This window comes from Chinchilla lanigera, unplaced genomic scaffold (assembly GCF_000276665.1).
Source record: "Chinchilla lanigera isolate Chin_1 unplaced genomic scaffold, ChiLan1.0 scaffold00059, whole genome shotgun sequence".
In the NCBI taxonomy this organism is placed as follows: Eukaryota; Metazoa; Chordata; class Mammalia; order Rodentia; family Chinchillidae; genus Chinchilla; species Chinchilla lanigera.
Genome location: NW_004955460.1, coordinates 4,396,000 through 4,410,097, shown reverse-complemented (window position 1 = coordinate 4,410,097; position 14,098 = coordinate 4,396,000). Strand labels below are relative to the sequence as shown.

The 14,098-nt window shown below is 37.5% G+C and overlaps 1 protein-coding gene across 1 annotated transcript in view; it reads left to right on the top strand.

Annotated features, from left to right (window-relative positions):
* The window catches only part of Pou6f2 (POU class 6 homeobox 2), a 475,860-nt gene that overhangs the window by 87,441 nt on the left and 374,321 nt on the right, over window positions 1–14,098 (top strand). Inside the window, exon 3 of the mRNA XM_005397733.2 lies at window positions 7,423–7,594. Within this exon, the coding sequence (XP_005397790.1) occupies window positions 7,423–7,594 (172 nt within the window). The remainder of the gene's footprint in view (window positions 1–7,422; window positions 7,595–14,098) is intronic.

The following is a 14,098-nucleotide window of genomic DNA, read 5'->3' as shown; positions in this document are numbered from 1 at the left end:
AAGCACAAGGTCGTGAGTTCGATTCCCGGTACCGGAGAAAAACCAAAAAAAAAAAAAAAAAAAAAGCAAACAAACAAACAAACAAACAAACAAAAACAGCGAATGCCACTCCGAAGTGCCATTTAACATTAAAAGCAGGCTCATAAAAACATTATGAAAAGGCAAGTTATTAGCCTAAGTGTTTTGAAAAGGCATGTTATTAGCCAATAGGAAAACTGGCATGATTTTATAGCATTAGTGAGGTGCAGATGTGTAGCATGGACAGTCCTGTGAGATCCCTTCTTTAGGTATCCTGAAGATTTCATACAAAACTGATAAGAGGAACCAATATGATTTTTAAAAACTGAGAGTGGGCTAGGGACCTTTCCATTCCAGGAGTTGGCAGGATCATTTACTATTGCAGAAGTTTACAATCTTGAGTTCATACATGTGCGCATAGGTATCTCTGCTAGAAATTTTTTTTGCTTGTTTGTTTTTCTGTTTTTTTTTCGGTACCAAGAATCAAACTCACGACCTTGTGCTTGCCAGGCAGGGGCTGTGCTGCTGAGCTAAATCCCCAGCCCCTCTGCTAGAAGTTTTAAGATACTAGGATGTAAGCTTTATTTGGGACAGAAATAGGATGTTGTTTGTAACTCCTGACCAACTGTACATTCATATTGCTAAGTGTAAATTCACTTCAGTCTGAGATGTATTCTGATTAAGTGCTGGTACCTACCTAAAGTCATCAGATTGGGAAAAACGTGTGAATATAGGGTACACTGAAGTCTCACGGTATCCCCCGGGAAATGTGGAAAGCCATGTTTGTACCGAAACCAAGAGGAAAGAATCAGCAATTTTCTCACAGTCTTGGTGGTAATTGGTATTAAATGGAAGAACATCTTTGAGGTCTCCTGTAGTTTCTTCAGGAGGACACTATTTAAGACCAGGATTCCTTTGAGTTTTGAATGCTTTGCTTAGCTTTACTTATAGAATACTTGATTATTTTGGGGCAGGATTAAATGAAATGTCAGCCATATGAATCATAACAGGACAAAGAAAGAGAAGCAGTTGGAAATACTGGATTGAGGACAGAAGCACAAGTTGTGATTAACAGTGAGAAAATACAGAGTATATAGTCATAAGATCTACAATTAAATTCATTATCTTGCAGATTTCTGTCTTGAATATTTCCTAGACATGTGATATTTTCTGCTATTCTCAAATAATTTTAGTTTGCAGCCAAAGAAAAGTCACATCTGAAATAAAATAATCAGTGATAGGCAAATTTATGATGCTTTTAGTGTCTCTGATCTGCTTAAATTTTCAAAAATGTGAACTATATACAGAGTCCACCAAAACAAAATATACATACTTCAGCAGTTTGTCATACTAATAAATGCCTGGAAGCTAAAGGCCACCACTGTGAGCACCTCCTGTAATTGTGGAGGGCAAAGGTAAATTGTGTTAATCTTATGCTATCTCAGAAATTTAGTATTAAAATATTTATGTAAGTTTTTCTTTTTTGATGTATATTTCTTTTGGTAGACTATATATACTTATATACACATATCAATAGAAAATATCTATCTATAGTATGTATGTATAATTCATAAATATATATACTTACATCAGTAGAAAAAGCTTGAATAAAAAACAAAATATGGTCTTATTACAAAAAGTGAAATAAGAGTTCTTTTTAAAAAGTTATTTGCAGAATAACAAAATATTAAACGTTGACAGTTGAAAATTCTTAAATTTCTGGGGGGAAATAGTCTTCAGTACATTAAATACATTGGGAACTAAACTAAATATTTGGTAATTGACAAAAGAAAGAAAAATTGCTTTTCCTCATGATTAAAGTAACAAATTTTGTATTTGAAGTTCCCTTTACTCTCAATCCACTATGGTCTGGTTTCCTACAACTAATTATTTGTGATTTTGTTTTTTCACCTGTTTAGTGCAAAAAATTAGCCAGTAAAGAGCATGACTTTGTATCTTCAATTATCTGTCGGTACTTTGTTTTTACTATTTTTCCTATATTGAAATATGGCATTTTAAGAGGATAAAAATCTAATAAATTTTTGTAAAGGGTATAATTTCTTTCTGTTGAATTTTAAAGATCTGTTTTGTATAACTTTACCATATGCTGGTGTTTCACAACCAAATGAATTGTTTTGAAGTTTTGAAGACTTTCTGTCTTTATTTATATTTCCTCCTAAGCCAAATGACTTGCCAGTTTCCTAGCTGGTTTGCAATGTACACAAAAATCTGCTGGACCTCGTTCAAGCTCAGCTTGGGGGTAAGGGTATTCTAACGCGTGGCTGCCCCTGGACACGCATGCTCTGTTGAGTTAATGATCTTGTTATCCTTAGTTTCTCTGACTATAAAATGAGAGTGATTATGCTTACAGAAACTCTGTTGGTTAAATTATTGAAGGCTCTGAGCTGAATTATCTCTGTTTATTTGATGTTATTTTTAGCAACCTTGTGAAAACTCAACTTGAATTCTCTACCTTACTACAGTGCCCTCGCTCTGCTCTTCAAATCAAGGGTCTAAAACTTTTAGGTAATACACTGAATCTCTGCAATTAGGCATTGTATTAGAGGAAATCAGACATTAGTACACGGTGAGTATATATGCAGTTAATAGATGCTAGACCATATGCAAATGTACACTGTCCGCACATAAATGAACTTTTAAGGAATATTAATTAGTAAAATTATTGGAATGTGAGAAGCACTGGGAAGGTATACACTTGTAGAACTCTTCTAGCTTGTTGGTATGGAGTCATTAAAGTTAATACTGTAATTTATACATAACCTCAGCTGGCATATTCTAGATCTGTTAGATGATACTGTGGTAAATGTTATAAGGAAAGGCCTCCCATGATCAGATAATTTGGAAACTCTTAAGTTAAACCAAGTTGGATTGTTTTTTCCCTGGTAGATTTCCTTGCTGCAGACACAACTGTGAAACTCTTTTATTGCAGAATATCTTTTGGGACAAGTGTTTTGTGGAATGCACTTTGGAGAACACTATTTTATTCCAATTTTTACACTTTCCAGATGAGAAAACCGAGATCAGCAGTGGTTAAGTGACTTGCTACTTTTATCTGCCGGGAACTGCAGCTAAATAAAGCTAACTGTAATGCTGGGTATGGGATACTTTCTGATGTTCCGTCTCTTGTATCTTATTTCCCCCAGATCTCACCTAAGCAGAGTCAGCCAGAGAAGAGTTTTGCTCCACTTTTTGTGGGACAAATGTAGCATTAATCACTTTCTGTGGCTAACAGCCATCCAAGCTAAACACTCTTTCCCCCTCACTGACTTCTTGGACCATAATTCAAAGTACTCAGATAATTCAAGGATACATATGACTTACTAAGTCTATGAGTCTTGGTGTTTTTCACTCAGTGCCTACCACTAAAGATGCTGATCTTTGGAGATAAATCCAGAGTTAGAAATGCAGTTTTACCACTCAATTGTGGGTCTTTGGATCAAGTCAGCCTCTCTGAGCTTTAGATCCTTATCCACAAAATGGGCTAGTATCTTGGTTGCCCTGGGTAACATTAGATATATCTGAAAGTTTGCTGGTAAATGCATTCCAAAAATGGTATCTATTTTTAGCCTTTAACAATATCCAGAGGTATCTTAAATAATTACTGTGTAGTTCCCATGATGGCTGCAGTTCTTTTGTTTGTTACAAAACATAGTGAAATATTCTTTGTTGGAATTTTGCTAATGGAAACTTCCTCTTTGGTTTCTCCTTTTCACTGTCTGGAGTTCTTCGGTCTGATGTCTTCTGTAAGGGTCCTGTGTTGCCACATGCTATGTCCTAGTCTTGTACCTGTAACACTCTTACAAATTTGAGCAGTCACTTTCTTCTACCAAGGTCGTAAACAAATTGCAGAGAAATCTAAATTATTTCTGCTGCAGTGATAACATTTGCAGATTTTTAAAGTCGGACATCTTCACCAACTCTTTCATTTTTCACCTGCACTAGCTATTTCTGTTCCCTCTTGCTGCTACAGAGACTTGTATGCATTTAAGTTGCAGCTCTTACATTTCTGCAAAAAGTTATGAAGGTGCAGCTTGGCAAATACTTTCTTCACTCCAGCAGAAAGGATTGCACAGATTGCTATACCTCTTTGCAGGAGAGAAAAACTTGCAAGCCGAGTGCAACTTGAAAGTGGCACTCCCCCATTGCTCTGAGACTGTAGTTGGTGTGACTGCTTGTGACACATTTTCCAATGGACTCCCCCAGTGGCTGCAGCTGTGATTAAAAGCTGTCTGCTTTCTGCCTCACTGGGGGTTTGCTGTTTAACCATGCTGTGTGAGTGTGTGTGTGTGTATATATACACACAACATATATATACATGTATATATACACAGTTGTGATTGATATATGTATCAATCACAAATGCATCATGAAAAATGTAAAAGTGGTTTGTAAGGTGAAAAATCAAATGAACACTTGAATAACAAAGGCTGAATTTTCTGTGCTTAAGTTACTGAGAGACCTAGTTGGGAATCTAGCCATGTATGAGGTACATAAAAGTAATTTAAGGACAAAGAGCTAATGGTCGGTGAATATATACCATCTGCCAGTACATGCTCTGCACACATCAGCCAGACGGAGCATCTTAAAGATTTAAGTGCACTTGAACTTAGCAGCTGCCTTTTAGTGCCTTGGTGTGATTCGGGATTCAGTTTTGACCCTTTGCAAATAAGGCAAGTGAACATTCCTTTTTAAGTTTCTCCAGATATTCATTGATACATGAATAGTCACATTTGGAGTATCATAAGAAGGGCTTTCTCCTCCGAAGTTTACCGTGAATATTACCTTTTAAAATGCTCAAATGAGCAGGGCAGACACAGAGAATGCAAGCTGCAAGGGAACAAGTTACATATCCTTCTTTACATTAGAGAGACTGAGTATTCAGCCTTATATAAAGAGAGTGTTCCAGAATTTAAACCTGGCCTCTCTGCATCACATGACAGGCAAACTTACACATGCCATGAGATAAAGCAGTGTATTTCCTTTCCCTTCTGTACCTCGCCCACTCACTGAACCAGAAGAATTCAAACATGCCATTTCTCTTAAATATATAAGAAAGAAGTCTGGGGACATTTTGAAAATTATGTGCCTCCTTTTCCCTCTGTTTACTTCTCCTTGTCGCCCCAAGTTCCCAGCAACAAAACCCAGTGAATGAGATGCTAATCTATCACCAGCAAATTTAGGCTGACAATACTGTGAATCACCCACATTGATGACATTGATTCTATTTCAAATATTTACAATATAGTGAGACAAGTCTAATCTATTTTCTAAAGAGTTCAAGGTAGGTATCATCGTTTCAGAGGGGGAAAACAATGGAGAAATGTTTGTGGTTGCTATCTGCAATAATCTGATGCTGACAGAGAGTAGTATTTTATTTAGTAATTAACAGTGTAAAGGGGAGAGAAGCTGTCATGTCGGTTCTTAAGCTGGGGAATGTGATGAAAGATGATATCTGCGATCTCATCCTTTCCACTTGTTTAGGATTGTCAGGATGAGAAATGTCAGCATTATGAAAGCTAGACTCTGCTCTTGATATGATAAAACCCTTCAAAAGCCCGTCTTTCTCCCGCATCCCCCTCCTTTCCTGCTCTCTCTCTGCACTTGCTTTTTTATTTATCCTGTTTTGTTAGATGGCAGAAATATAATTCTTTTCTTTCTCCCTATTATAAGCCACCATTTTTGTTTTATTATATGTTTCACAACCCCTAATGCCCCTCTGAAAATTACCTTGTTAAATGACAGTGTTTCAAAGCCATGAATCCTTCCCACCATTCCCTCAGAGGTTTGAAACAGTCAACAGACTGTAAAGAATAAATAATAAAAAAGTATTGATTATTTTGATGACTGTGAGATTCAATTAAGTATTAATTTTGCCCTCCAGTGGACCTATCAAGGTATTCAAAAGGGAGGATTTGGCTCAGCTAAATGCGTGCTGAGTGCTTCAGCCTTAAATAGGGAGAAAATGTGTTTACCTACAGTATTTGAAGAAGAAGTGCATTGATGCACAGAGTCCAATATTTAAGTGCGGTGCAAATTAAGCCCTGGTGACAGTGACATTGTTTTCAGTGGTATGAGTATTGACTAAAGAAGTGCATTTGATGACAGCTTAAACTATTTGTATTGATTAACATTTTCATAGATTATCATGTGTCATATCAAATTCACTTTTCAGGCATGAATACATTAAAAAAAAAAAAAAAGACACACAACCACAGGCATACGGCAACCAATGTAATGACAGGATGCAGGAGAACGCACCCCACCTGCTCCAGGGCTGGTCACCTGTTTCCTGCTCAGGAACCATTTAGGCATGAACTTGGCAATAAATAGCTCCCAGATCATGAAAAAAAAGGGCACCTCTTGCTTTTCCTCTCCTTCTGCATCTGATATTTATGCCAAAGCAACATCATGCGTCTTAGTTTGCAAATGGAAAAAGGCTACACTTGGAAAATATTTCTGATCCTAACATGCCCTCCTAAGTAAACTGAAGATAAAGCAGATCTAGATTATTGGGGGCAAAAGTTTGCCTTTTTTTTCTTTTGGAGGTGATTTTTTTTTTTTCTTTAATGCTCTGGGTTTATGATGCACTAGGTATCTGAATTATTGAACGCAGTTTGTAAGTATTTTCCCAATTCTTTTAAAAAATTTGAAAATCATTTTTTTGTGTATTTTGTTGTGTGCTGTTTGCTTTAAAATGTTCATTTGATTTGGGGTCGGCTTCTGTTCCCAAACTGGAACACGGGAAGTCAACTTCTAAGGGTGCGTACGGAATTTACATAAGAAATATCTTTTATTCCATTGAAAACGTTTTGAGGTCTCTTTTCTCCCTGTCTCTTTTCTCTGCTCTTGGGATAGAGTTTAATTGCTTCTCCCCCAGGGAGAAGGCTTCTTAAAATAGCCCGTGGTTCCTCCATAGGGTGCTCCTTCTAAAAAGGTATGTTGCTAAAGTACAAACCCAGCACTTTTTTTTTTTTTTTCTTACTGCATTAAAGACAGAACAAGGTGTAAAAACATTCGCACAAAAGCATATCCCGCAATTAAAGCTGTGTTGGTTAGGTTGCTTTCAAAGAAGTTTTTTTTTTTTTTTTTTCTTTTTCTTTTCCTTTTTTTTCTCCCTCTGAAGCCTCCTGAATCTCTCACATGCTAGTTGAGCTTTAATAGGGTGGGGAGTAATGGAGAACTCATCGGATCTGTAATAGCTCTTCACTTGACTGCAGCCAGCAATAACAGCAGGAGCAGCCAGAGATAAGAGAGAGAGGAGAGAGGGAGAGTGTGTGTGTGTGTGTGTGGAAGAGGGAGAGAAAGAAGAGAGAGGAGAGGGAGAGGACACGCACTCTAAAGCAGCTACTTTTTTTCCTCCCCTTCTCTTTCCTCCCATCCCAGGATCCAATGATAGCTGGACAAGTCAGTAAGCCCTTGCTGTCAGCGCAGAGTGAAATGAATGCGGAGTTGAGAGGTGAAGACAAGGCTGCTACTTCAGACAGCGAGCTGAATGAGTCCCTGCTTGCGCCTGTGGAATCAAATGACAACGAGGACACTCCCAGCAAGCTCTTCGGTAAGTCTGTCTAGGTATTTCATTTCAGTCCTACCATGTTGTCCGGAAGAGCAATCCAACCCCTCACCCCCTCCCCCTTCTCCCCGGTTGTTCATTCAATTTTCTTGTAAGTACTAAAGAGGAGTTTCGCATCTTGGAGGTGCTAAGCCACCAAAGCCGATCCCAGCTGGCTGGGAGGTTGTCCTCCAAACTTTTACCAACAAGGAACTTATTCGCTGCCCATTTTGATTTGCCAGACATTGCTGGTGTTCCCCAGGCTGGAAATTATTTGGGGGAAAAATAAACAAGAAAAGAAAATGGTAATAATAATCAGAAAATCAGTTGCATTGTGAGAATTGGTTAACATTTATTGAATAAATATCGACTCGGTTTCGGGTTGCTTCGCAGCCTTTTGTTAAGGAGAAGGAGAGTAAAGAGTTATTATCTGTAGTCAAAAGACTAGAGAGGAGGGTTGAAAAATATCAATACAAGTCGCGCTATGCCAGGTAAATAAAGGTGGCCACAGGAACTGCTCAAAGAAATAACATTTAGTTATCACAATCAGGACGAATGCTTCTTTTAAAAGGATGCTGAGAAAAGAAAATAGGTGCTTTGCAAAACCTCCTCCACCCCTCTCCTCTTTACCATTATGTTGATAGCTTCCTACTAAACATAGAAGAGGCAGCCTGGGACCTTTCAGGAATCTTTGTTTCATAAACAAAACAAGAACAAGCAGACTGCCACTCCAGCCAAGACATCTGTCATTCAAACAGATGACACTCTGTAAGCCAACTCAAGCAACTGTGATCTCTAATCAGAAAGGGGAGCAGGTTGTTGAGGCGGGTGCCTGAGTGATAGATGTTGATAGATATCTCTGCTGGAGAAGCACTTTATGGTTCAGAGTGACATTAGGTTTTCAGAACAATTGTCCCTGAAACATTTGCTTTTAATTATTTTCACATGTGTCTGTGTGCGTACGCACATGTCTGTGTATATACTAACCTGATGTAATATATCATGCAGAGTGAGAATTGCTTGCTCGCAGGTTAAGAGACAGTCAGATGCCCGAACTTCAAAGAAAAGCCAACATAATCGCAGAGACTACCTTGTTAAAAAAGTCACTTATTTAGTTTAAGAGAAAGGCTTTATTTTTTAGCTTATAGAAAGAAAGCTGCCTTGACAGTTGGGTGAATCTCTGCCACTTTCAATAGAAGAGGTTCTGCCTAATTTTAAATGCTCCCTAAGTCAAACATCAGAGAGATGTCACAGAGAAACTTTGCTTTGTAAATTTCTATGGGTCAAATACTGATTTGTACTTAAGAATATTGTAAATACTCATTTCAAAAAAATCCTTCAAATTACCTTTTCTTCCAAAGAATATTACTTTATATAAAATTTCCAAACCTAGGCATCAAAGTTCTAGCACTTTCACTCTAAAGAAGTATTTTGTTGTTGGCTTAAGTTTTTATCGACATAGGAAGAGTTAGATCCTAAATCGCCCATTTCATTTTAGGAGGCTAGGGAGAGAAGTCAGATAAAATTATTAATTGCAGGGAGGCAAAAGCCACACTCAAGCCCCTCTGATGTAGAAGATACCACGTAAACACTTTGACTTTTAAAATGTAATCAATTATGAGTTCAACATGGCTTGCAGACACTGAATTATTTGTTCCTACACTTTGCATGTGTTTTTTTTTTTTTTTAAAAAAAGCATATACATTTTCTAGACTGGAGCTTATAGTTCCAACTTGTTTTCTTCCAAGTGAACCAACAGAGAGATAATTAATTTGGCTTCTTAATATTTATTTAGATTGTTCAATATTGAAAACTGTTATAGATTTCATATTCTACTTCTTACTAATTTGCATGGTTAGAGAAGTAAGCTTCCAAAAATCTAGCAGTGTCAGAGATCTGAATGAAAAGTTTGCTGAAATATGTTTTCAGAGGTATCTTTATGAGATGCCATATACTAAGAAATAATAATGTGTGTTAAAAATCATAGTGGGCTTTGAGGGGCGCCCTTTATGTTAAGGTTCTTCATTTTATCCTATATTTTAGATTCCTTTTGTATTCACTTGATTGCCTTTGGTTTCCAGATTACTTTTCAAACACAGTGTGAATCGTTCCTCATTTTAATTTAGGTAAAGAAGAAATCCCTACATTAACAAATTTGAAAACTTTGAAAAAAATTGTAGACAAGAGACAGAGGTGGTAGCCAGTCCCTAGGGAGGAGAAGACCCTAATAATTTTATATGGTTTTTCTAGCAATTAGATCTATTGTATTCTCACTTTTAAATATTCGTAAGACTTGGTCTTGGAAATTCTAGTTTACATAAGTGTCTAAAACTTTTTAGATTAGTTTTCTCACAGAATTTTTGACAACTTTGGTGACACACTTTAAGGGACCATATTTTATTTGATATGCATTTATCACATCTTTATTTTTTGCTTTTAGGTATAGTTCCGATTATATTCTCTGCTTGATAACAAAAAATTGTATCCCTCCCGAGTAGTTGAGAACATCTACATTTTCCTCTGGACAATGATTTTTCTAATATACTCTCTCTATCAAACCATCATTTGTAAAGCTTATACACTGTGTTATTGGAAATGGTGCTTCTCTAATATAAGGGGCAGATTAAGGGAAGTCATGTGCATCTTGATATGTTTAGTGTCATGGGGAGACATTACCCAACAACAGGACACGAAAAGAGCTCAGTCTTCCTATTGTACCTGAAATTTCAGTATAACTAGGTTTCTTTGAAGCCTGTTCCCCCATCTGTGTCTCGCTCAAATTAGCAGTCCAGAGGACAAGCCTCTTTCTCTCACAGTATGGCACCTTCAGCCCAAAACTGCAGGAGAAAGGCTAATACTGATGCCCTCTATGGATAAACAAAGGAAATTCCAGGAACCACTGGGCTTTTTATGCCTCTCCTTAAATTGCACCTCTGCACTTAACAGCATCCAAAGGGAAACATACTGTGCAGAATGCTTCCGTGCTCTGAGCCGCTCAGAATACCAGAAGGAGAAACAAGAAGCCATATGCCAGCCTAAGTAGAAAGTTCAGAAAAGGACCCTTGTGTTTTATAAAGTAATTACATCAGAGGTAACGTTTTGCTTAACTTGAACAGCCATGGAAGCTAAAGTACACTTAGGAGAGATGAATTCACATTTCATTGAGAAACATGTGGTGAAGTTGTTCTCCACAATATCATTAAGTGGTGCATTATTTATTCTTGTAAAGCCTGTGGAATAGCTATCTCCATTTTCAGCTCATGACTGTATTATGCTAAGCTCTGAGCCACAGGAAGCAGTTTGTAGGGGAGAGGCTTGCCTGTGTGTGTGTGTGGGGGGGATGCGTTATCAGGGAACCTGGCGCTGTGTCTCATGGTGCTCTAGCTGCGTGATCAAATGAGTGATGGCACACAGGGCCAGTCACTGAATATGTGACAAGTGATCTACATATTAGAAACCGTCCTCAAAACTGGCCTTTGGCAACCAATCTCCAAGGGAAGAGGTTGCTGTGTTTCTCTAGTGACATTTATAGTCCTCACGTCAGTGTGGCACTTCACTTTTAGTTCCGCCCATCAAGAATTCAGTGTTCCAGTCAGTCAAGTTGGATGCTAAAATTCAAATAGTAGCACCAACTACTTGGCCAGGAAAATGGCTGCAGAAAAGATAAAAGTAATATATATCACTGGGAAAATATCTGTACTAAAGTTTTCCTATGCACTCTTAGCTGAAGTAGTGAGACCTCATAAAACATGCCCTAAATATTTCCCCCCGGATATATTTGAGATTTGAAAGATGATTTATTAGCAGTATTTTCCCTGGGAAATTTTTTTTTTATCATTTCAAGTTAAACCTCATGATTGCTTTTCCTCAAGTTAAAACTAACTTGGTTGACTATGAGTTTCTGTGGCTTTCTTCTCAGCTGGGTTCCCCTGAAGCTGAACAGAGTGCCCTGCTCTGAACCTTGAACCATGATGCAAACGCACCACCATATATAAACATTGTGCCTGAAATAAAAGAAAAACCCTGGTTGGTTTTCTCTCATGTATTTTCCTTGATTAAAAGGAATTACGCATAACAATACTTATAAGAATAGATATTTTCAATATCATTTATCTGTGAACCACTAGAACAGGGTTGAAAGTTGGGTTAGCGATTCCTCCATGCCAAGAAATATATTATCTGTTGTGTTTTTCTTTTCCTTTCGATGATCTTTCTCACAGAAACATGCATTATAAGATTTTTTTTTCCAAATTGCCATCCAGTTTGACTTGATTAGAATTTATGACAGTGGAGTCTTTTTCAATGACAAAAGGATAAAGGACTAAATTGTCTGTCACCCCTTGAGACAGTGATCTCTGCAGGTCAGTGTGGAGGTCACTGCAGGGTATTCTGGGGGCTTAACTTTGGGGTGATGGCACCTCTCCCTTGTGCATAAGAGGGGGCCTTCATTATAGGATCACTGCCTTCATTACTTTATTTAAACATCTTTCTCAGGGTTTCAATACCTGGGGTGTTCACAATATTCTGAGAAAATATACTGGAGCTTGTAATCAGCACACAGGACTGAAGCCCAAGAGGGATTTGCCTGGAAATGATGAGGAAAATTCTCTAGAGAAATATATTTATTTAAAACATGGACCATGCTTCTTTATTTTTTAAAGTTTCTATATTGATATCAATTGAAAATTCATAATCTCATTCACTGAAGAAAGTGTATTTTGTTAGGAAAATATGAAGGCAGCATATTTAAATACCAACTAAATAATTTCAGTAATAGATTCTATGCAAAAACAGCTATTTAAAATAAACGAGTAGAAAACTGTATTTGTGTAGGTAAATGGGATTCATGATAAGGTATTTGTCAAAAACCAATTATGGTTTAATAGTGAAACAAGCCCTTTTTGCTCTCTGACTACTTGACGGGGAAAACGTTCTTTTACATGTAAGAAAATCTAATCCACAGAGGCACTTCTTTAAAAAAAAAATCAGTGAGAGGTTATGTGTAGTTAGACAAATCTAGTTCAGCAGGGTTTTTTTCCCCCTCTGGAAAACCACTGTAATGCTGCATTGATAAATAAACCCACTTTAAATAGCGTTAATGTGTAAGCTTTGAAATAAAAATAAATCTGGATAGAAAGGCATTGGTGTTCACACTTCTCACCATGTTTGTCCATTGAGCTGTGCTCCTTTCTAAATGGTACTTCAGTGGTGAACAGGATAGAATGTGTGACTGCAGGATGTGGGGGTCTCTCATGGTGCCTTCCTTTCACTCACGATCCCATACCTGAGGATGCTCACGGCAGCCCTCTGCTGAGAGAAGCAAAGTTCAGTATTATAGCATCTAAAATTACTACATGGTAATGCATTAACAATTCAAAATGCAAAAGTAGTTTGCCAATTCTTCCCTGTATTTGGATTGCTGTGATTCTCATATTTTGTTGCTGTTAAGTGATTCTAAAAGATAGTTGAAAATAAGGCAAGAGATTAGAAATTAGGTCAATCTGCACATCATCATCCCTCTAAATCTTCCCGTTTTAGTATTCCGGATTTCTTGGGTGCTTCTGATTTAAAGTTTATGTAGCATTATTATAGCACTTTTGTAGTTCACCCAGCTCAGTTTATGTCGTAACTAATACGTAGAGGTGCATTCTAGGTTCAAGCTCCCAAGACTCAGCCCTTAAGTAAATTGCCTTCTTTCTTCAACACGTGGTTTAATTATTGAGTTGGCATTATTCTCTTCAAGAATTGACCAAGTAAAATTTCTCCCACTTCAGCAACGAGATTTAAGTTGACTGTTTCAAGAGGGCCTTGTTTGTTTTTACGCAGTAAACAGATAATTTGTGAGGGAACTGGTACTTTCTTTGATGGACGACCTTGCTGGTTTATGTTTGGGAATTAATAATACATCAGACAGTCACACATTAAAAAGAAAGTAGATGTGAAGAGCAAGGGAAGAGGGCTCCATTCTGCTACTGTGTTGCGCCTGATTATTCAGCCCTTCCCTGGAAATGCAGAGGTAATCACAGAAGGCACATTGGCCCAGAGAGGTGCCTGGCTTCACTTAACATAGTTCTTGATATTTTATGCTAAAGAAAAAGATAGCAAAGTGTTTCTACCAAACTGGCACCCTGTCAGGGGGCAATCTGTATAAAGTTTCCTGCTGTCAGGTTAATAAATTTTTAAAAAATATCCAAAGGCAGAGGTAGCTATGGAAAGCCCATAGTAACGGTTACCATTCTTTAGTGCATGGGTTTCTCTTTAATATCCAACTCTGGCTCTGGAATTCTCTCATCTTTTGTTTTCTTAGTTTCTGTACCTTGCTGATGTTTTTGTACAGTTTGCCCTTTATGCCTGACATTCCAGTCTCACTTCTTCCATATTTATTCTTTGAAATTTCAAGTATCTTTTCTCCTATAAACAAGTGAACATAATTTGTTTTGAATTGTTATATGGTATTTTACAGTTGAACATACAGTGTACCTTCTTGTGCCATGACTCTAAATGAAGTTC